This window comes from Acanthaster planci, linkage group LG08 (genome assembly GCF_054643075.1).
Source record: "Acanthaster planci isolate LZ-2023a linkage group LG08, COTS_SCS, whole genome shotgun sequence".
NCBI classification, from domain to species: Eukaryota; Metazoa; Echinodermata; class Asteroidea; order Valvatida; family Acanthasteridae; genus Acanthaster; species Acanthaster planci.
Genome location: NC_141784.1, coordinates 17,756,293 through 17,780,920, shown reverse-complemented (window position 1 = coordinate 17,780,920; position 24,628 = coordinate 17,756,293). Strand labels below are relative to the sequence as shown.

Genomic DNA, 24,628 nt, shown 5'->3' with positions numbered 1-24,628 from the left:
AAGTTCACAAACCAAAAAACAAATGTAATTGCCATAACTTCAGTACTTATCTATAAATCGAGTCGACCTGACCTTGTCTTGTATTGCGCCGATTTCTGACGGTGTGTGACCGGCCGAGTTTTGGCCCAACGATTATATGGTTTCTTTACGTAAAGACTATTCGGGGACATGTGCTTACTTTCACAGTATCTCTCGTCTTCGAAATCGTCGCAGTGCTGCACTCCGTCGCAGACATAGGAAATCGGGAGACACTTTGTTCCTTCATCACAAAGGGACAGGAAGTCCTCATCTAAGCAGTCTGGAAAGTAATTGGGAATATCAGAGCTTTAATCGTGAGACACGAAATGACGAAAGTTATGTCACAACATTTTTTCCTTTCTGGTTCAAAGCCTATTACAATGAATTTTTTCCCTTGCGAACGTATTTATTTGACAAAGATTCTGGGCTAATGAGTAGAAGAAGCCATGACAATACACCGTGAAAACCAACGCCCATTATACACGTCTTTGCGTTAATTATGAACTGTAAGGGTATGAAATCAAACTCAGTTTGGAAATAAACGTGTTTCGGTGTGTTACCACCCGTTAAATATGTTTTCTTGTCTTGTTATTAACACCCGAATGTGTCATTCTGTCATTGTGTCTAAATGTATAAACACGTCAACACGTATTTGTTTAAGAAATAAAGTGTTAGCAGGAAAGTGTTAAAAGGCTTTAAAACAGTACCAGTGCTTGCACGCTTGTTTTTACAGTGAGTAACTTGTTGGGAAGGAGTGCCATGCACGAACTGTTTTGACGCTGAACTTAGGTTAAACAGAAGCCGTTTAGACCACAAAAGTAGAAAATTAGGACAGGGCATAAAGTCAATTAATGTTCAGTGCATGTTTGACCGATCGTATATAGTTGTAGGCTACCAACGTGGCAACCGATTGTGGGTCGGACTATAATCTTACCGACCGTTTGGAGCCTTACCCAGGGGCACAGTTGCATCACTCGTATACCCTTGTTCCATCATAATTTACGTCTGGGGCAGTGACACGAAACAGATGGAACCAGTGGCATGAAATGGGTGGAACCTAATTGCGCCTGCTCATAGGTAGAAAAACTATTGCTAACTTGTCAAACTGAACTCTACCGTAGTTAGCGGTCGAACTTGCCAAGAGATGATTGACCAAAGGGGGTCTCGTCTCTGGTCAGAGACTTACAAGTCATTTGAATTTAAGCCGAAACTGTCCTTGGAATATCTTTTTCTTCCATTTTTGTTGTTATTGTGTATAATTATACAGGGAGCCACCGAGGTCGGATTTTTACATTCTTGAGAATTTTTTGCCAATTATTGACACTGTTAAGGAACACAATAACACTTACCCTCGCATAATGTTTCGTCACTTGCGTCCGCACAAGCCGGAGTGCCGTCACAAACCAACGTGTGTGAGATGCACGTGCCATCATCGCAACGCCACTGGTCTGTTTCACAATCTATCGAGAAAAACGGGAAACATCTTTTGCGGTCTAGTCTGATTTGAGTTGGGATGGCGAATTGTATAGATGTATACCAACAAACGGCGACTGGATCGGCATATCGTGCTACTGTGGATGTGTTCGAGTAGCTCTCACTAGTTGACCTAGGTTCAACCCGTCCCCGCAGTCTCTCGCTTGTTTGGCACACAGCACCAACGGCCACGGCCATCCCCAGGTCAACCCAATAGTCTAGACACTCATGTGCACCCAAGTTTGCCCGTCACCATTTCCATTGGAATGGGACGTCCAGACCAGTGAGCAGTTATGAGTTAGTTCGAATGCCAACAATATGCAAGCCCGGCAATCAATCGTGGGATTGGCTAACCACCTTTTATGGAACTTTGTGAGGGATGTACAGGGCTCACAAAGCATTGTGGGTAACTTACTTAGTGAACAACGAAACTCAGATGAATTAAGTTATTCTGCCTGTTCGTAAAAATTGTATCTGCAACGTTGTCGTGTCCCTTCCCCGTTCAAAAACGAAAACGGTGACCATTGGTTACAGTTTAAAAAAGGTTCACTTGTTCTAACTGCTCACTGCCCAGTTGAACAAATTTACTTTGGAAATTTCTGCGCTGGCTGAAGATAAGATTTTGATTGACTTTGACAATGTTATTGAAAAATCTCTGATTAACTTCTTTCTCGGTTTCTTCAAAGACGTGCGGTCTGGAACTAGTCTTGCTCGGTTAACATTAAAATGAAAGGACACCCAAATTTGTTTGAAACTGCCGGCGAATGCGGATAGTGGGCGGGCCGGGGTTAATCTCCTAAGATATCCGAAGCTAGCGGGACACATGTTTTAACCATTTTGACAAAAATTAGGAGCAGATCAATCGTACCGATCGACATCATGCAAAGTCCAGGTTGGGACATATTGCTTTTACGGCTGTTGGACAAATTAGGGTCACTTATTGCTCTCAGTTGACCAGGGTATAAAACGTGAAATCATCTGTTTCCAAAAATGCACTTTGCGTTCGGTAGATGTTCGTTTTCAATGTCTGGATTTTGCCTTTAATCCGACGCAGATTAATTCATAACACCGAATACTCAGTGCATACAGAGTACAATGGGATAGTATCATCATTTGATTCTAGCCGAGCAATTATTCCGCAGTATCTTCAATATGGCATAAAAACGTTGCTGTATTTGTTTCGTTTAAATGTCAGTTTTGGCACAACATAATATGCGAAGATTAAAATAAAGCGCGGGATTTAAGATAAAGATGCGATATCACACTCAGCATACAAAAGTAAAGCAGCACAAGACAGAGATCAATAGTACACTCAGTTATCACTGAACAAGATACCGGTAGACATTAACGATAAACTGCGCAGTTATATCTATGTTAAACTTCGCTGTTTGTCATTAACAACGTAGATAATAATGATAAAATGCGCAGCTTAACAAGACCCAGACCATGCTTGGTCCAGTCCGATTCAATCTTCAATTAGTCTTCAGAGCCCAATTTGCTTTGGAAGACACGACACCTACCTACAACCGCTACAGGGAAAGTGCACACCGCTTCGTTACCCGACGGGTCGACGGCCCGATACGTGACGTTGGTGATGCTCCCCCGGGGAAACAGGTCCCCCGACCCGTGGGAGGACGTGACGTTGACACGGTCGGAGTCATCAGTGGCTACCGGCACGTCCCAACTCACGCTGATGTTCCCCGCTTCGCTCTCGGAATGGACGGTTCCGATAACTTCAGCGGGGCAGGTCTGGAACACAGGCTTTACATTATCTGCATAAATGAGGGCCAAAAAGATGAGCTTAAGCAAAATGGTTGAAGCTGATCTATAAATAGGACTACTTGGGACAATTGAAAACTCTATAAATAGCAGAAGTAACTGCTCCCCTGGAGTACCACAGATCAGAACAGTGGAGATAAACGATGAACACAATTGATATTAGCCGAAGAGTGGTGATAAGGCTCTGAGTGGAGGTCGTACATTTATGGATGCAACTTGACAAAAATACACATGTACTGGATAACTCTAGATGAATAATGGGCATCGAAGCACTGCGCTTCAAGAAGGCCCAGGAAATAGCCCGTGAGCAATCTGGTTGGGGCCAGAAAGATTCTTTTGAAAACAGAAAATGTATTTAAAGCGTGCACAGTGCCTCCACCTTTGCTAGCCTCATGGAGGAAGGAATTGCCTAACAGTAATATCAACTCATACGAATTTTGGCTGCATATGCTTCGTGACATCAAGTTCGCATCTGCCCACCAGAGTACGAAGTCACTCTTTAAGGTCGTATGTGAGCCACAGTGCTTTATGAAGCCTGTAATTCTTCCACATAGTTCCATGAAGGGCATCAGCCCAGCCCATGATATGTGTGCTGGGCTTGGTCGGGATAAAATCCTTTCTGCTTGCTGGTGAAGACGTCCGACTTGGTAAAATAGGTTATCAAAATTGCACAGTGCCAATCCAGCTCACTTCTGCTGATTAGCCAACCAAGTTAAATCAGGCCGGAATGAAAAAGGCCGCTTTTCTCTCCTTTTTCCCCTCAATATATTGTGAACCAGGCCAGTGGCGTCATTTTGTGCCAGAAATTAGGGGATAGGTGTGTTGATCTGTGTGTGTGTGTGTGAGTTTGTTTCTGCATTCAACTGGGGACCCTGAACAATAGAGGACAACAAGGTCCCCGATTGACAAAGGGTCCCCGATTGATAACTCTGTACAAAACATATGGGTGGTCTTCTAAAAAGGTTTAAGTACAAACAAAAGAGGAACAATAGGGGGTCCCCAGTTGCAGGCAAATACACATTTGTGTGGGGGGTTGACTTGCCCAGCCATTGAAGGGGGGGGTCGACAACATATGACACTATAAATGTACACTTGTAATATGCATTACATACATGCAGAATTTACATCAGAGTTAAATATTTATGGCTTTTTCTTCTTGTCTCTATTTGAGTGGTACTGAAATTGGTTGTCGGGAAGTCCGAAAAATGCTTCACAATCCGCTTTTCTTTTTTTCTTTTTTTTTCTTTTTTTTTTTTTTTTTTTTGCTCACCACAAAAAAGTGGGGGATGATTCAATTGCCAATCCTTCCCATTTTAAAAGGAGGGGGTATATAGCCCCCTCCCCGGGATTTACGCCCATGAACCAGGCGAAAGGCGTAGCGATGATCTCAGACACGCTTCTCGGTGACGGCACGCTAGAGTATTATTAACTTTGCCTCTACTTAATACGTTGGTTTAACCAGATAGAACCGAATAAAACCAAAATGAAGTAGGGTTAAGAAGCTACTATGCAATGAAGATGCCTTGTAAAAATGATTACCAAAAACCACGTGTATAAGTATCAATTTAGTAATCTATTTCTCAACTGCAGAGGCATTGTTCTGTTTATATACGAGAGGGATGCGGCACGCTTGAGAAGACCTCTGTGGGCTGTTAGCAGATGTGCCACTCCTTTCAAAATCATATCTCGCCAGACGCAATATCCTGGAGGTATAAAGGCCACGCGTTGGCAAAATTAACATCCCAGTATGACGGACGATGTCACCAGGGTTGACGTTCGGACCGTCCTCCGTGGTTCCAATCAAAAAAGGCACGTCAAAAATGTCGTAAATTTCACTATGTCACGTGGATGTCATGCATATCAAGTCGAGCGACGCCAAGCACCTCGGAGGTAAAATGATATGATCTGAGGAAGTTGTATTATATAAACCCATTCGTTCCATTCTAAAAACAGAAATGGCGAATAGCATTGTTGTCAATATTCCATCATGCCATGATACAGATCATGTATGCAGTGTATACGAGGTTTTGACTTTAATGGTAAACACTATGCTCCAACCTCGTCACAAAGCTTGTCCCTCTGCCATTGTACTTGTAATTTGTCTAGTGAAATGGACGGCGTGGGTGGCCTTAATAATTCTGCTACTTCACAACATCAGCAGCCCATTGATGTGTCGACAGACAGTCCTTTCCAAAGAATCATCTAGTCTATTTTAGTATCTTGTGTTGTCGCATTAAAACTTGATAGTGAAAAGGGGGTGAATGAGGGCACATCGATTTGGGGGGGATGGAGGCAATTACTTGAAACCTTTTAAGGGTACCTACAATTAATTTATTTTGGTACAGACCTTCAAAACGCACCTTTGTGTCTCAGTTAACCTCATTTTCAACATTTGTTTCACTATTTCAAAGGGTATTTAAGGCCTTTATGGTTGTATGCTAATAAGTACATGTAATTTCCATATTCATGAGCAAAAGTGTGATGTCATCCAAGGAAGAAAGCCTCAGCGTTAATACGTTGGTTTGTACACAGAAAGTCCTGCATTTTTGTTGATTTTGCTGGGCTAAAGTTTCTGTTCTTCGCTGATTCAATGTTGTTTATGTACAATGTACGTGGCAATAAGCACGCATCAATCCATTTTGAACCCAGAATTATGAACCCATAATGTCCAGGATATTCTGGGCTCACAATTTGAACAGAAATCCCCAGGCATTGAACTATTCACTGGATGACGTCACAGCAGCAGTGCCCTCAGTTGTATTCCATGGATAATTTAAGTTTTAAAAAGCGACCTTTTCAATGCATTGAAAAGGAATGTCAAAGAGCTTTTAGACATTGAAGATCACAAGGTTGCAGAAAAATTGTGTCTGCAACTCACTGCTGTGACATGTTCATGTCTTTTTTGGAGGAGTGAGGCTAAACTGTGGAGATTTACATGCTTTGAAGAGGAAAGGAAAAGAACTTTTTTTTTCAAAAACCACGTTTTATATTTGAAAATTATAGCCCCCGTTGTTCCCTAGATCCACTAATCATTTGTACTTTTTCCTGACAATATATCTCATTCCTTGAGCCTGACATGCTGGAATTGTTTCCCCTTAATCCCCCTTTTTAATGACATAGCTTTACCAGTTGAATTTCTTTAGTATACTACTCGCTCACCCCCATACCAAGTTTCTGAATAGGGCAAGGTACTGAGACACGAACGGTTTTGAGTCCCCAAAGTTTTGGCTCACCCCTTGTAGCGAAGAATAACACGAGAGCGATGACCACGATCAATATGATGATGGCCACCACAACGGCAACGACGACTTTGAACCTGAAGAGCCTGGGTGCCTTAGGCTGTCTCGTCTTCACGTTGGCCCCATTCGCCTCTAGCACCTTGGTCTTGCCAGACTCCTCGTCGATCTTGAAGTTTTCAACAGGGACACCCTGCGGGGGGTAGTGAAGAAAATGATTTGGTGACAATTATTTGACAGGCTTGGAACAGGCTGCACTACGGCTCGATTGTTGTTATTTTAACACTCTCGAACGACAACGGTAAATTTCATGATATGCAGCTATCGCTCTTTCGAATCCCGTTTCGGTGGGGATTCTTCATTACTTTTTTTATTTTAACCCAAGGTGACAGGGCCAGTATTTTCCGTAAAAGATAGGGGAATACCGATAATCAAATGTCAAAATAATTTGAAGTTTACAGAATTGACTGTTGGATGTTCCAGAACAGACAAAGATGGTATAAAGAAATTCCATCATGGCGTTATAGATTGTCAATATTGTACATTTTCATTTTCTTAATAGTCAGCTTCCTTTTGTGCATTTTCCCCGAAATATGTAAGAGTTCATTATCTTGACCAACCGCAGACAACATATCTACATGACTGCTATTTCTTCTTTTTCTATTTCGTAAGGTATAATGGATGTGTTCTGTGAAATTGGTAAATATAGTTGTCAGCCTGGTGAGATGAAGCATTCTGTCTTGGCGGGATAACATTCTTTCTCGTTACCCTGTCAAGTTCAATCAATCAATTTATGGGCCACCCGAATCTTTACGAGCGCTTGGTATCGACTAATTATCACTGGAAGTGGACAGATTGAAACGTCAGACAGTTCTGCCCGCAAAGTCTTTACGAATTCGAAAACACATCTTGAAATACTGCCAATCGCAGTTCCAGTTCGCCCAATCCTATTTTGCACTCTCAATTTGGGTCACCTAGGAAAAGCCTTCGCGTCAATGCGTAAACCTCAAAAGTCAAAAGCAACTGCAGCATATTTATCACGCTCGGCTAGCAAATTTTACGGTCCTGTAAAATCCGAAACTGTTGTCCTGTTATTACCCCTTGAGTGAACGCGTTGACTGAACCCGCTCTGGGCGATGTATGTTAGCGAGTTACTACATTCGAAGATGTGTGATTTCCCTTCATTCTTTTTTCCCCTGCAGTGTTTACTTTTTCCTGTCTCATAAGCAACGCATCAGTCACCAGAGATCACAAGTTCAGTTGTCCAAACTTCCCAAAAGCCCCTGAAGGGATTCAGAACGGCATTACTGGGAGATTTGGTCACATTAAAACAGTTCTGTTTCTTGCAGATCAGTTTGCCATTCCTCACGACAGGAGGATAATGAGGCACTTTCGAGGGTTTCTGCGTGTTGGAATTATCTCGTCAATTAAGCGACAGAAAATGAAAGATCAACGCACACAAGAAATCAGACTTGTAAAAATATAGTCTCGTCAAAAAAGAACGAGACAGTCCACAAAATAATGGACAAATTGGACGTATCATGATGTTATTGCCTCCCAAGAGTCCGAAGGTCACCTGCACTTACGCTACGAGTTCACAGACGTTCCGGAAGATTAATCCATCACGTGCTTTACTGCTAAGTTGATCATTGAGCAATGTCAGCTTGTACTAACGGGTGTGGTGACCTATTCAAGAGTTCCAGTTTCCTTCATTTCCTATACTTGGCCAATTAAAATGTCAACTACCCTTCTCACACATTTGCAATCTCTCGATGCAAAGCGGAAGAATATAGTGGAAGTACGGATACTGATCCATTCTTGTGCGTGACATGTCTCGTTTAGACTCTACATGATGGAAACATACTTGCCTTCACATTCATCTTGAGATACGAATGCCTCGGAACCATCAACGGATGGGGGAAGAAACGGGCCATGGCCCCACCCCGCCCCCCGCCAGAAAGGCTTGTTTGTTCCATTTCATTTCTCTGCCCTTGAAAAGCGTGTAAAAAGTCCTAAATTGTAGTCTCAATCCAAGAATTTGGCTATGCCGACATTAAGTTCTTGATCCGCCCTTGCGCAGAACAAGGCTACAGCTCTTTCGACATGAGGTATATTATGCGATCTTACAAAGTAATAACTTATTTCCTTGTTCCATTAGTGAAGCTATATCCAAGAAGCGATACTTTGGAATATTCAAAGTCGAATGGCCACACCTACAACCCCAACTATTATTACAAAAATTCTACGTTTTGAGGGGAGTCAGAGAGAACCCTACACTTCCCCCGAGCACTTCTGTTAACTGGGTTCGAATCGCACCATGGCCGACATAATAAGGTCAGATTTCCAGTCTCTACCTGATTCTATGGATTTTCCTCAGAAGCTCTCTCATGCGATTTCTTCCTTCATTTACAAGCGAAAATGTTTTCAATGCTTTCTCCACGGTTTCGTCAAGGCTCGCGATGCAAAGTATCGTGGACGCGTTTGAGGAACCCTAAGATTTATTGCCAGAAACAAAGACTACGGTACATTGTACTACGATTATTATGCAAGTGCGCAGTGGAGAGTAACATGACAGTCAACCGGTATGCACACAGATCCCCAAACCACGCATCGGGAACGACTCCACGTCCCTTCAGGGAAAACGAAACCCCGGGAGCACGTTGGAGGAGCTGTACTTAATACTTTGAGATAATTGGTCACGCCGAAAGAGTGACACTGAAACGGATGATAGAGGAGGTGTCCCAACGGAATTGACAGACTTTCCATTATTATGGGGGTGACTGCGTTAGTCATAATCCGACCTCGAGACTTGAGGATTTGGCAGAGGTTGATTTTTGGTTCGGGACCATCATAATGTCACAGATTTCACAAAGAAGGGATGCAAACGCAGCTGCCCCGCGTGTGAACGCACACAAACCCCACTGAACGAAAGGTCGGCGTCGGCTAGAAGCTGGAAAACTAAGACTTTCATTACCGCGAAGGACTGGGCATCTGTATTGGTTAATAATCGGGCTGAAGTCCTCTTGATTTGATCATATCAACTGACTCATCGCCAAGTTCAGCTTTACAAGAATCACACAGTGCTTTCATATTGTAGAAAGTTGTTGAAAAGGTGTATCTCCCGCAGATTTAAATTTAGAGAAACCTCTTCTGCTATTATCTCAAAGACGTCTGGGTCGTCAAAGTCGACAAGCCCCGTCCCTTGGTGAAAACGGTGAGGGCAAATATCCTCACGTGCTGAAGTGTTTTGCAGTTGACACAAGGCTAAGGATACGTTACGGGTTGGTTCACAGTTAAGGCAAACATCATGCAGTCTCAAGGGCTGGATACTGGTAACAATAAAGACTTAATACGATCAAAGTGACAATGCTGTAATTGTTAAACCGTCATTTGTAACTTGAGAGCGAGCATTTTACTGGTATACATGTGTGTATTATTCTTGTACATGTACATGCAATGGACACACCCTCCCAAAGGATTTTTTTATTTCCAATTGGCAGTGCTACATTAAATTTGTAATGACTTATCTAGTTTACAAAAAATCCAATATATTTGATCTTTTTGCAAAATCTACCTGAAGCAATGCATTGATCGATCCATTGTCTGACAAATAACAATATATCCAATCAATGATGACATTAAACGTAATTTTTAGAATTATGAATGGTATGACTTAAATCCCTTGGATGATTTTTTCGATCATATTGCCCTGTTACTGGGTCCGTTATGAGATCTGCACAGGCGAAAAACCGGGGCGATTTTGGAAAGCTTCCTATTCAGGCTGTAACTCCTGGACTGAACTCGCTACGTGGCCTGAATAATTTGTGATTAAAATCCATTCATGCGTCACCTAGGGGCCCTCTTAGATAAGGCCGCGGTGCGTGAGGCTTGGCGAACGAAAGAGGATGATGTCATGAGAACATGCATGAGCCTGCGGTGCGATCTAATCAGAAAAAGCTGGTAACATTTTAATTACATGAGTTAGTATGTAAGAATCCGTGGGCCTGACCGAATACGCGCATTGGCGCGTGACGCTGTGCGCTGGTATATAAGGAATGAAGGCCCAATTTGGTCATATCTGGTTTTGCAATTGATGAATCATTTTTAAAAATTGTATTTGAGTTTTTTTTCTTGCGAACCATGTCCTCACAGAGCATACAAAACTGCGGGTCGATGCCTCCTGGTTGAAGGACGCTATATGACCTTACATTAAAACCAGGTAAAAAGACATGTAAAAGTTTCCTGAAGCGAACTTCACTTTAAATAGTTTACTTTCATTGCATTCAATTCTATTCATTATTCACATAATACAAACAGGAGATTTGATTTCCTGGTTATATCAACGATAAAATGTTACAATACAATACAAAATCAAAATTGAAGAACAACATACTAAAAGTAAATCAAGTCACGTGCGAAACCACAAATATAAATATACACACACACTAAAGCTACCATTTACATGACGAAGACAAAAACATTTAAACAATTAAAAACAAACACCCCCATGTTTTACGATATTTAATATTAGAGTCGCCCTATTCCATAGCATTATACTTCCACGCTCCAGTGTTTTTGGCTTTTTTCGCAAGTGTGTTTTACCCCAAAGAATCCACGAAAACGAATCGCAGTATTTTAACCTCGATTTAATCTGTGAGGCTCGAGGTATGCGACATTTTGACAATTTTCTCAACCGCGTAGAACCACATCTTACGCTAAGCGGCAAAACAAAACAAAAGCAGAGATAGACTTGACAATCCACGGTTTCATTTTCTGCCCAAAATATTTTCACAAGTCACGATTATAGCAAGTTGACGCACTTTCTTTTGTCCTGAGGATGCTTCGACGTGAATTTGACTGCTTGCAAAATATTATACAATTGATGTACGAAGTAGATCTATCCGTATTTAAAGAGTGAACAAAAAGTCACTGCGCTGTTCAGAATGCTTGTCGTTTGGCAGAATCTGACCAGTAAATGCAAGGGCAGCTGCCGTAGCTTCCAGTTTAGGTAAACCATAACACAAAAAAGTGTGGGATGGGAGTATTTTTCCCAACCGCTGCAAATTTATCCGATTAGTCATCGCTAAAGTCACCAAGGAAAAAAAGTTCGACACCAAACAAGTCGGCTCATGTCTTAAAAGGCAAGGGGGAGGGAGGTTTCTAGCATTAGCATATCCGTCAGAGGGCGATAAAAAACAAAGCCATAGAATATGGGCCGCATACTATCGGACCAACCGAGTTTAGGGGCACACTTTGTTTATAGGTTTTCAACGCTACATAACATGATAGACCGGGACCCACAGTGGTGCAAAGTTCACCCATGACGGCTAACCCAGATTTTCCTTCAGAATGTCGATTTCAACATCAAGGAGTTACCATGGAAACATTATGAAAGCCACCGTCGGTATGCTTTGCCGAATTACAGGCTGTTCTCAGAGTTGTCTTTGGGAGCAAGAAAGAGGTAATATATAGGAGTTGCCATTGGGACATAATGGGCACAACAATGGACGGTGGACCCCAGACTGGCAGGCGGTCAAGTGTACTTACAAATACATTCCTCCTTACCCACTTTCTCGCCCACATTTTGGAAATCTTTACTCTGGTTCGCATGACTTTGTCTATCTTTGCGAATAATGTGTCAGGGTAGTTTCCATTCCTCAGATCGGAGATTTACAATGAAAAAAGCACATTAACATGGCAAACATGGAGAAGATCAGATCTTTTCGGGTGTCCTTGAAGAAAATGCACAGACCAATCCTGTTCCATCTCACTTGATGGACAAAGCATATGTTGGCCTATCTTTTTGAACTTTTATTCACTTCCCTCAGTACAGGCAAGTTTTGTTTCCTTTCCTTCAAATTTTACGTCTCAAAATAGGTTGTTGTTATAAAACCTATAAAGTTAAGAAGTAAATGGGAACATGGTAAGTAGGACGTAAAACAGAAAGTTGTCTCGGTCAAGGAGAATATCCACAATATAGTAAGAAAGATAGGATGTGGGAGAGACAGATACTCCTATAATCCATGCAACACGTCCTCGTCACAGCTCCCTCCATTTCACCGCTGCCTGCAATGCAAGGGGCGGTGCAGCGCTGTATGTCACACGTACAATCACTCTTGACGGCACTGCCGCCGAGTCGGTAATTTGCACCCGGAGTTGGACATTATTACCTTCTGCCTTAATAGAAAGTGTCGCTCAAAATGAGATGTTCACCTGTTTGGGAATATTTGGGGAGCATTTTAAAGTCAGCCAGTTGGAAAATATCATCATAATCCTCTCGTTGCTCTTCCAAAAGAATACTCGGAGGTAAGTTTGATGGGTGGAAAAACGGAGATTTGAGGAAGTCATAAAACGCAGTCTGGAACTAACTCATCCGATTGGAACAAATTAGGCCTATGTTGATAATAAATGGAGCCATTATATATCACTTCACCATTGGCAAAATTTCAATAAGGAAATAAAGGAGACAATTTCCATATGCTCTCTTAGAATCAACTTCATCTATCTATTCATAACAATCTGATTGCTAATTTCTTATTGGTACATACTAAATGGGCCAATTAATCACTGTTTAAAACACTTAATTGTACACCACTCGATTGGAATTTTTACATTGGGATTTTTTTACTACACAAGGAGACCATACACTGCAGAAAAAGTGGTGTTAATTAAAGTTAAGACATGTGCGCGAGTGCGATGGCCCCACAGAAATGGTGTCTCCTCAGCTTTGACAAATCCGGCGAAAAGAATGAGCCAGTTCGGTAGTTTCGTCATACACGCAGACACACCACTAATTGCAAGCTCCCATTGGACGAACACTAAAGTTGTGCGTTAACTTCCGGTTCCATGATATTATGTAACGCCATGCGCAGTAGACATGGTTTAAACTGAAGTGACGTTACACTTACAAAACGGACAGCTCCGTAACGGGCATGCGCTGTTGGAATGCAGAACGGGCTCATTAGAAGCCAGTCTCCGGGCCCATCCTGTTCGCACGCAGGCGGTACGCGCGTGCTACAATTTCTCTCCGACCAATAGGGTTGCAAAATACGCGCCCATACAGAAAACAGTGCAAAATCAGACCAACATAGCGCCGCCTGTTGACTCTCGGGAAGAGGTTAGCCTCACGGTCTTTCACTGGAAATTCAAGATTATGGCCAAAAGATGTGCTCAGTTCTGAATGCAGCCGCCCGTCTCTATCCAAAATAGGCCCGCTATTTGGGGCTTTTGAGAAAGAAACACCCCGAACTGGAAACTGTCAGTCCCAACTTCGGGATTTAATAGAAATATTTCTATGATCCCTCCTGATTGTGACATGTCTTATTGTAAAAACCCCGTGGGATCACAAAATATTAATGAACTTGTGCTTAGAAATACAACCATTTGGTGGCATGCACCCATAGAGTACCGAAGTGTGACGTCACTGTGAACCAGAAAGTGCAGTGCAAACGAATGGAGTACGCGCGCGTGTTGGTTCACGCACTGGTTCACGCGCTAATGCCTTTTACACACTAATTGTGCGCGTGATAAACCAGCTACTGCTTAGTCATGATCCTACGTCCATCACCGATTTTCTCCCAACCAACCAACACGAAAAGCAATAGCGCTCTCAAAACATAGGCCTACACATAGAGTAGAAGACACTATGTAATATGCCATGTGTCCTACGGGGCCCCCAAGTCCCGGGTACAGCTGCAGTTACTTTTGTATAACTAGGTCACAAGGGTCACTCGAGGATAAAGCTATACTTGTTTTGCTATTTGTACCCTGGGCATGCAAAACGAATGCAATACAGGTGCACAAAACATTCGCGGTAGTTTTTGGTCAAACAATCACGTTCCACAAACGTCTTTGTGCTTTGCAGTGACACGAACGCACTAGTTTCGTCACACCAACTTACCTGCTTCTAGCTACAACTTCAGTGCAACCCAGTAGTCAGACAGTTGAAGTCAATACTCGGAGCAAATGCTCATCCTTGTGCTTGCTATCACTACAGCCCATCTTTTTATCAGTGAGAAATTCATGCAACTCTTGACAGCGGTGTAACTAAAGAGGGCATGGAGGGCACCCCCCATCAGAGACTAAAGAAGGAAAAATAACTGTGGTGATGCTCGTTTCGGTCGGTGTTTTAACTGTGATCGAACCATCATTGTGCTCCCCTCCCGACAATGAGAGTCCCTGAGTGCCCCCTTGCAAAATGGCCCCATACACCACTAACTCCTGAATAAAATTGACAAGAAGTTGTATCACAACCCAGCGCGAACCATCACAACAGCCTGAATTTTTTTCAGAACGGGTTTTACGGGGCCACGGTATAAAACAAATCTTATGCAAAATATCCAGACTTCTAAATTTTGTGAAAAGGGGGGCATTTTTTTAATATTAACGTATGAAACTGGCTAGAAATCTGTCGTTATCCATGAAATCCAGTTAGCTCAGGTGTCCCTAACCTTAGAGTTGTATAAAAAAAGAAATGCTTCAATGGCTATGTAAGCAAGGAAAAAAACTGACTGAGAATCGGTTATTCGAAAAGCTTGGCAATTTTCTAAATCTCTCACTGCACAAACAAGGCTCCTATCCCAGACGATTGTTTATAGTTTTAGAAAACCAAGAATGTTCATTAGCATAAAGATGGGAAGACCTTAAAACCAACCGAGGATGGCATTTCAAACCTTGAATTTAAAAGTGAATACGGTACAGAGTAAACATTTTTCCCCACAGCCACACAAAGAATCCATGTTTAATTAAAAAGTTTTTGATGTGGTCAGACAATATCGTCAATGCAGTCTATGTTGTTAAATGCTTTCAAATCAAACTTTCGCCGTTTGTGCAGAACACGTCTGTATTTTCAAAATCAGCGTCATTAAATCTACGTTCCACTGTTTGAAATAAAGTTGACTTCTCTGGAACACAGCTTTCCATTAATAAAAAAAAGTATGCTGATATTAGGTGGGGAACTACGTGGTCCCGGGTGACAACTTTCAAGGTCCGTGGTTTTCTGGAGAGGAAACGTGTCCCAGTTTGGGTTGTCAAAACCGGAATCCAAGGGTTTTGTGCTGGGTGCGATCAACACGTAGTGACTCTTATATCCTCTTCAAAAGTATTCCCTCACAACATAAAATTAACAACAACTCAGGAACTGCCGAGACTTGTCCACTTGGATTGGCAGACTGCATCTTATGGAAGGAAACTGAGTTTACGCACTTTGTCCCGGGGGTAAAATATCCTTGAGTGCGCATTGTTCTCCGAAAATTCGCCCGAAGGAGTGCTCAACATTAACATAAATAAATTAAACCTGCAAACAAGCGTGGTACTAAGTTCAGCTCAGTAGACAAAGATATGACCAGGTTTACTTCATAGAAAAGAAAAACCACGCGTGCAGTGTCTGCTTAAAGTAGTTTTCTGTGCCTGGACGGTGAAGTCTTTCTTCTCATCTTGGTCAAATATCTTGCCCAGGAACACATCTATCAAAGCTTGACTAGAATCTGCATATCACTAATGCGCATTATGTTCGACCGTGACAAAACAAGAGTCACCGCGAAACTCAACTGGAACAAAGTTGAACAAAGTGACCTTGTTTTACAGGCTGGGAGCAATTTCGAATTCTAATGGTAAACGTTGCCTGTCGGAATATAAACCAGAAAGACATCTATAATAATGAAAACGTAAAGATGTTACTAACAAGCCTATATCCACCAGTTCTTGTACTCAAGGCATTGGGCATCATTATTATCCTAAAAACGTGCCTAAAACACTTCCTGAAGCCATCTCGGCTCACTGGGGAAAATATAGCCTGAGGCTGCTGTTTGGGGCGCCCATTTGTTAGCCACAATAGCATTCTTTGCCCTCCTAGCCACACCCATATGTTTCCTCAAGGGTTCAGAGAGGCAAGTGATGTAAAGTGGTTGCCCAAGGTCACAACTCATGCTCATCGCGAGATTCGAACCCCTGACCTCATAATCGAGAGTCATTATGGTACTCCAGACCTGACCCGCTTTCGCAAGGCAAATGAACTCAGAGAAGGTGGTCGTACTTCCTGACAAACAGTGACAAATGAAAAGGAAGATGCGACAAAGCATCATTACAATCGAAAGAGCTCACTACACATGCGCTGCGGCCTTCATGAGGAACCGCAATAAGCAGTGTTTTATTGGGATCATGTTCAGCCACCGTAACTTTTCCCCAAGTCCACCTTTTTTTTTATATTCAGTTGCTTTGCATAGGCCTGTGCCTAGACGTGTTTTTTTCCTTATTGAGCGATTCGTTCGAGATTGTGCCTGGTCATGGCAGCGTGTCACACTGGCAAAAGTGGGGCCTCATACAGACCCTGTTGATTACAACTTTGTGTGGCTTTCTTAAAACTAATTTCAAATTACATCGTTTGAGGCCTTCTTGTGACTTTTCCTCGTGACATAATTTTTGTTGGCTCAACTGGACTCCATAACAGCCCGAAATTTTGAAGACACATCCTCTCTTTGGTTGCAGCGGAAAAGAGGCTGCAAATTTAAACTAGTATAGGATTGTTCTTCTCTAAAACGGAACGATTTCGGAAGCTTTGGCTGTACAAAAACAACCCCATACATTTGTGCCGCGTTGACACCTCCATTGGCGCCACGGCCCTCGTGGCCGGGAACTGCAATAGTGTAATGACCTTGCCCGGTCGGCGGTCACTATATTGAACAGGCTTTGGCGGCTGACTCTATAGACATGGATTCTTGAGAACCTTTCTTAGACAACGGTGGAATTCATGACTGGAAATCGTCGCTATGGTGACAGTAGATTACAAGAAGTAGGCTAATGTAATATGGAAGAATGTGTACGTCATGTTTTGGTTGGCCCGACATTTGCAACACATGCCATGTTTTAAGAGAGGTCGTTCTCAAAGGTGGGAAAAATACTCGCAAATGCGTATATATTTTCCCGTTTTCGGGGTAGTTTCCAATTAACCTGGATGTGAGGTAACAGTGTCTGACGACCGGCAGCAGTTTGGAGACCTTTCTAAGTGCAACATAATGGCCCAGCATAATCTGAAATTGGATGCCACAAAATGCTTCATTGATTTTTGTTGTATTTTGAAGCGTATTCTGCTGTTCACTTGTACATGTAAAAGGTTCACACATTCCCGTTGCCATTTTTAAGCCGATTCGCCACGAATAGCAATTCTTGAGTAGATTGGGGAATGTTCCTTGGCTGCCTCAGGATGAGTTTGGTAGTTCGGTGGAAGAAAATCGTTGAAAATCGGGAAGTTGATTCGGGAACCGTTTATCAGTTCTTAGTTTTTATTTCGATTGTATTCGGACCTAATTCTGGATAATCTTATACAGCATTCTATTAGTGTCGTACAATAATTTGTGGTGTTTGCAATCCAGATACATGCTGAATTGTTAAACGAAGTATCAAAAACTGATTGAGCTCGACTTACATAGTTTGGGACGTTTCGGGAATCGTCAAATCATACAATCGGCTTTGTCGGTCGTTGTAAATTTTTTGACGAATTCAGGGGTAATTCCGAGCCAGTCGTGATGATTCTGGAGTTATTCGTGTATTGTTCTTGACAAAATCGCTTAGATTCGTTAATATTCTCCTCTATATCGCTATCATTCGGTTTCGAATTTCTACCCAGCTCTTGATTACTACTGCTTCGTTCTTGAATTAATCTCAGGAACCGAGAATCGGGGCCATTTTCCCCCGATGTTATCAAGAATGTTTAATCTCAGTGGATCGAGATGTTTGTGGTAAAATAATTCGGAACGTGTGAACCTAGCTTTATAGGCTTGTGAACAACGTAACACTTTGTCGCCAGTTGCACGGTTATGACACGGACGTAGCCGAAAAGTCTTTACTTTTTAATGTACTGCAAGTGACATATTGATACAGAGACAAAGTTTAACTTGTTAAACTTTGCCACTTGTCACTTTGTCACTTGAATTTTGTCACAGGAGACCCAATTAGTAAAGTTTGTACCCATAAAGAGTCAGTAGGCCCATGCTTGCAACGAGCCTCTAGGCGAAGTTTGGTAATACTGCTTTGTCTTTATATGACAGGCACAAGAGACTATGCGTCGTTCAGTGTACGTGAACCTTAAAAAACCTGTGTCTTGCTCTTAGCATAGAGTAAATAATTTTTAGCATGTCCATGATTTATGGTGTACTATTTATGCCACACCTCCTCGCCTATTCCATAGGCGACGCATTTATACGACGCGACGCGACGCGACGGCACGACGGCTCCCTTGGATCGTATACCGACGTTGGGGCACTAATTGCAAGATGGAAAGAACAATAAGACAGCACGTCGCAACGGGCGACGGGACGACGCCATGCACGACGCGAGGTGTCGTGTTTGTTCGCAATAGCTATGACAACGACGGCACATATAATGATTTGCTACTTTGGAAGAATATATGTGTACTATTTTTCGACTAGTAATTATTATTTGTATTAAATTCACGGATGACACTGCCTTGAAGAGCCTCAAACAGCAGATATACCGGCGCCTTTGAATGGCAGATGTTAGTTACAGTGCGCCTTGTAAATCATGTGATGTTATGATTGTTATTAGTAAAGGCTCGATCTTACAGTAGACTGATATCACGATATCATTACCTGAATATAATATGCAAATAAACTTGGAAACCTTTCCGAATCATCGGTAATAAAGAATTCTATAGTGTAATTCGACAACCAGAATGGGAAGCCATTACTGCGGTTACATGCCTCTTCAACCGATAGGATGTTGTGATTTGCCAAATGCACGCGAGCGTCAAGCTGAGGAATGTGCGTGTGAGTGCGGTGCGGTTATTGCGTCTAATCGAATTAGTCTATATAAAATGCAGTATATTGACAATCACAGTTGTTTACGAATTAACTAAAACTAACGCGCGCGTCTCTAAATACACGGTGCACGAATCTTAAGGCCATCCGATGAGGGGACAAAATGTCCCTTCATTGTGAAGAGTCAAGAACTTGGAACAAAAGGATGTTAAAAAAAGACAACCTCATCCTTGAATTAGTGGACTGAAAGCAAAAACGGATTGCCCATTATTGTTTACAAGGAGTAGTCATGCAGTGTGACTTCCTCCACGTGGCAACAGAGCAATGTTATTGTTCGCGCAGGAACAAACAGAAATCGCTCCATTTCCATTTGCGTTGAGCAATGGACACAACTGCGGCAGGAAGTGGGCGACTGCCATGATATTTCTGGGTTGCTCCAGATTGGGCTGCCAATGGGGTCCCATAAATTTTAGTTTCAGTGCACGTGATTATGAAATGCATCTGAATGTATACATTTAGACTGATTTGTAACCAGGAAATTATTATGATAATTAGCCAACTGGTGAATTTATATTTTACTTATCCTCAATCCTCCAATATTAATATCAGTTGCACACATAGAGGATCACGGCTGCTCCGACTCTTTATAATACATGTGATTGCAGATTAACAGCATTAATAATGAACGCCAGGACAATATTATTGCCTACAGAACTGGATGAGCATAGCATGAAGGTCGTTTCAGAGCTGCACTCAGTGGCGAATCCAAGGGGGGCAACCTGCCTCCCCTGACGGATTATTGAGTAAGGCTTTTGACATTTTTCTCCCCCCAACATCATGCTGAATAATGCCGAAGCCGAATTCGCTTTTGAAGTTATCCACCCCCCCCCCTCCACCAAAAGCTAGACACGACGCTGGCTGCACAACACTTTTAAACTCGTTCAAGGGACGCGTTTGGGGTTTCTAGGCTGCGAGCAGGCAGTTACGGGTTGAAATCCCTTTTCTATCTTTTGAACAGACTTTCTGTCTCCTCGAGAGAGAGAGACACACACACACACACCCATATACCGATGGCTTCGTCCATCCATTCGATTCGCCCCAAAGGGCAGCGTTGAACAAAACAACTTGCATGTTGCTTGCCTGAAACATAATGATGGAGCACCCACGGAGGCCCAAGCTTAGCAGAAGAAAGACAAAAAAAGAAACCAGACTTATGGCAGAAGGTAGAAGAAACTGCTGAAGTATCAGAAAGACTTTGAGCGTTACGTCATGTATGCCTGTCGAAGCTAGATGCATGATCGCCTAGCGAGAAGAAAATATACGCTCTACGTTTCAGAGAGAAAGGGATAAGCAAAATGTAAATGTAATTTTACGACGGAAAAAGAGCCTGGGTTCTACCACTATGTAAACACACCATGTCATGCTTGGTAAGAAATCTGAGGGCCAGAATGTTTCACAGATCAGATATAAGCTCATCTAGCGCAATAACGAAATTCTTAGACTGCTGACCATGTCTCCTTCAAGCTTTCAGAATCTGATAATTACAGCTTTAAGCCAAATTTCTGAAACCACGAACTGAATCATATCATCTATACTTCTGTCTTTATTTCTGTATATATGAGAAAGGATTTCTCACAAGGTATTTTACAGTGATTTCACCGAGCTGTGATTGGAACGAACCGATGGGTCGTCCGGAACGTGAGCGAACGAGCTGCGCAGATATTGTGGTCGGGAGAGAAGTCCCTCTTGGCCATCGTCTAGTAGTATTTTCTTAGCCTGTTCGATCGCCAAACCTGACTGCTGTCCAACAGTTTAGAGGGAAATTAAACGGCAGTTCCCTGCGGCTTACGGCCCGATGATGTGGGCAATATGAGTCCGGGCTCTCTGGAAAAATAACTCACCACATCATCTTTGTTAAGGTCCCCGACCTCCCCCGCCCCCTCGAGGTAGTTCCTTTATACGTGTCAGAGGCCCAGATACGAACCTTCCCCATTCCCGAGTGTTTAGACTGAAGCACGCACAATAACGCTCGGTATTAATAAGATGGCTATAGCTTTTCCGCAATGTCCCGGTGACAGAGATGGAACGCCCTTGACTTGGAGCGATAAAGCAGCGTGCTTAATTAAAATAAATCGTCCACGCATCCCTGGCGGCGTAAAAAGATACCTCTACAGACTAAATTTGTTTAGCAGGTCGCGGAGGACTGCATGGAAGGCGACATAATTACCTTAACACTTCAAACAGCAGACGGATTTTCTCTTAAGAGTTAGGAGAGCTCTCCCAACTTTGGGATCTGAACCCAACTGCCGCCACAAACCGTGCAGAGAGCTTAAGACAGTACAACGCACATTGTAACGGGAAGCAAATACAAAGAAAACAAAGGGAGATTTACAAAGAAGTCATTCAGAATATTGGTAAGCATTTAATTCTTTCCCACGTCCAGTAACATTCATCAATTTCAGATTTCACGGTGGCTAACTGCGGGAAGTTATACCACCTAAGTACACGAAGGAACACCAAGTGCTCTTCTGGACGCGCAAGGCACAGGGCCGAGGAGTAGAGCTTTTCACATTTGTTTAGTTTATACCACGGGAGATTTTTATTCTCCATGTGGTCCAACCGTAGAGCAAGGTCCAACAAGCTAGGTCCCTTCAAAACAGCCAATGAACTACCCCTTTCAGAACATGGGGTAGCAATTGGCCATGTGTTTTCCTTTGACCCCCCCCCGTCTGCCTCTCTTCTAAGCCCTGGCAATGCATGCATGACTTTCTGCAACACGATTTCATTTTCAAGTTTGGAAACGATTTTAGTATTGTGTCCAGCCAACCGCACTACAATAATACCCAAATAAAACGCGCTTAGCTTGACAGGCTGAAAAGAAACTGACCCGGGCTTGCCTGTTTCCCGCGCGGCATGCCCTTTGAAGCGACCGAACTCTCTCTCTCATCGCCGAAATGGAGAAGGAGCGTAACTTCAATGTAAACACATTTTCCAGTCAAAAAGACTCGCTGAAGTTAAAGTTTGGTGTTTCGGTGGTGGCACCCCTGCCCTTCGCAAAGATAAAGGGGCACAAGTTCAAGCCCCGTGTTCTTGACATATACCATGCAAGGCCATACTACGATAACAAACGTACTTCGCAAATCGTACGTAGGGACAAATGTCCCCGGCTTACCTCGTATTTATAGCCGTCCTGTCGAGCCATGGTACTCCCTCACAGTCTCAACAGCCGTACCACACCGAAATGAACTAATATCGTATATTTGGCATTCTATATACGGATTTGCTTAAGTATCAATCATAGTCGCCGATCCGTGCGGCCACAGACTGTCATTTTCATAAAGAAAACAAGCCAGGCGTTGCGGCGGAAGAGACGTAATATGCACTGGATGCAAGAGGCAGCGTAGCTCTGTTCCGTGCCGGTGGTTCACGGTGCGTAACCATGACGGGGTTTCGAAAGTCTCTGTCGAGTTACCGTACCCCTGCAGGCCTTCACAATGTGCGTGCTGTATGGCTCACCTTTGTTACTGTCAATGCCGGGATTAATACCTACAAATTTGTATTCGTGAATTTCTCCCTGAATAGGACTTTACAAACTGAAAGCGACGGAGAGAGGGGGGGGAAACCAGTGTGTTAATGTGTGACGAAATTCCCGCCAGTGCTGGAGGCACACATCCTCGGAGGACCTGTGAGCTGAAGGAAGGACCAAAACGGACTGGGTTTGTTGCTGGGGGAGTGCTAACAGGGTATATTCACATGTACATTTATATCCCTTGGTCCAGGGCTTACCGGTGATAGCCTCTGATCAGTCGACTCATCTCACCTAGTTTCGCCCACCTGGTATCTGACTCTGTCGCGCATTTAATCGTTGCGGCTGGCCAGCCGAGCATATAGCATGGCAAACCTCTATCCGCAGTGTCCAAGGAGTAGAATAACATATGTCGGCGCTGTGGATCCCCAGCGACACTTGCGCACATTCCCAGACTGCTCAGACCTGGGCGCCGAAGCAAATTTTAGCCACATGCTTGCACATCCATTTTCCGGACAGAAAACTTAAAAACCCGTATTTAAACCCTGAGAGCATGTATTTAAATCGTTTTCGCTTCACAGTTTTCAGGCAAGCCTATTTCTTTTTATTCTAATTGTTCTAAGTTCTTTCTTTTTTCAGTTTAAGTTTTAAATGGCACTTATAACAGCAATTTAACCAGGAAAATGAAGATGGAATTTTATCTGATTTTTCTCTTACTAGAAGGATCAGCTTGGGAAAAACTTAAAAATAGCACTTTAATTATTTTCATTTTTTCCCAAGTGGTCGTCAACACTTCCCCAATACAAATCCTCTAGGATTACTCTTGAAAGTTGAAGCTTGACAATTTCTCACTAACAGAAATAAACAACATGATTTTTCAAAATATGCCTGCACCACGCAAACACATTGCCAGCGGCTACTAGACGCTTGTTGAAAAGTCTGAGCATGCTCTGTAACATTAATGTTGCCCCGTCCGTACAATTTAGCATGCATAATTGCGCAAGTGCACAGGCACATTATACAAGTTCCTCATGCCAACAAGAATGGCACGTTGATTTCAGCTCCCCAGTTCTTTCGGAACGGGACATTCGATCAGGAGCATTGCTTGTTATTTTCCCCACGCCCTCAAATGAAGCCAAAGTCATACCAAGGTCACCCGAAGTATGCGAACACATTTCTCGCCCATTTGAGGTGATGATTGAAGTTATGGACGCCCCTTGTTTGGTGCCTTGTTCACAAAGCTCAGCTGTTCTGGACAAACGATCATTAGTTCTGTGTTGCTGGGCTTTGATTCTTGGCAGTTGCATGCCTTGGTCGATAGACCGAGACAAATCCAATCATGCAAATGCTCCTTCGGGTAGGGTCCAACCGAACTGGACGACTCTTTTTTTAATTAAAAGTAGACATTGCCGGGTGCACTCTCCAGAAGAAAATCTTCCCCTAGCAGACCAAAACCTTTCACTTGTATATTTACTTTACACCTGTATATTTGTGCATGACCGTGTTTATTTTGGCTTTTTTTAACAGATACAATGACAAGAGTTGTCCTGTTTACAGGGGTTGGTTTGTTTTGTTTTAGCCTATTAATCGAAGACCGATTTCTTGCGCACGTTGGGACACTTTGGACAAGGGATGCACAGCTCTCGCGCCTGAGTGTAGGATCTCTAGCTCATGTTTTTATTGACTGTACGCTGGAAGTGCTGATTCTCTCAAGATTTTGACATCGTAAATGGCAGCGAGCCAGACAAACCAAACGGCCGCCTACAAAGACAGCAACCGAGGACCAGGGCCTGATTACGTGTTCTTTATAGGCGTTATCACAC

General features: G+C 42.9%; 1 protein-coding gene across 1 annotated transcript in view; it reads right to left on the bottom strand.

Moving 5' to 3' along the window:
• The window catches only part of LOC110987597 (uncharacterized), a 40,860-nt gene extending 17,830 nt beyond the window's left edge, over positions 1-23,030 (bottom strand). Inside the window, exons 1-5 of the mRNA XM_022250456.2 lie at positions 22,452-23,030; positions 6,504-6,699; positions 3,012-3,263; positions 1,368-1,478; positions 179-298 (exon numbers count right to left, since the gene is read on the bottom strand). Coding sequence (XP_022106148.2) covers positions 179-298; positions 1,368-1,478; positions 3,012-3,263; positions 6,504-6,699; positions 22,452-22,481 — 709 coding nt within the window. The 5' untranslated portion in view covers positions 22,482-23,030. The remainder of the gene's footprint in view (positions 1-178; positions 299-1,367; positions 1,479-3,011; positions 3,264-6,503; positions 6,700-22,451) is intronic.
• Between the last annotated feature and the right edge of the window lie 1,598 nt (positions 23,031-24,628).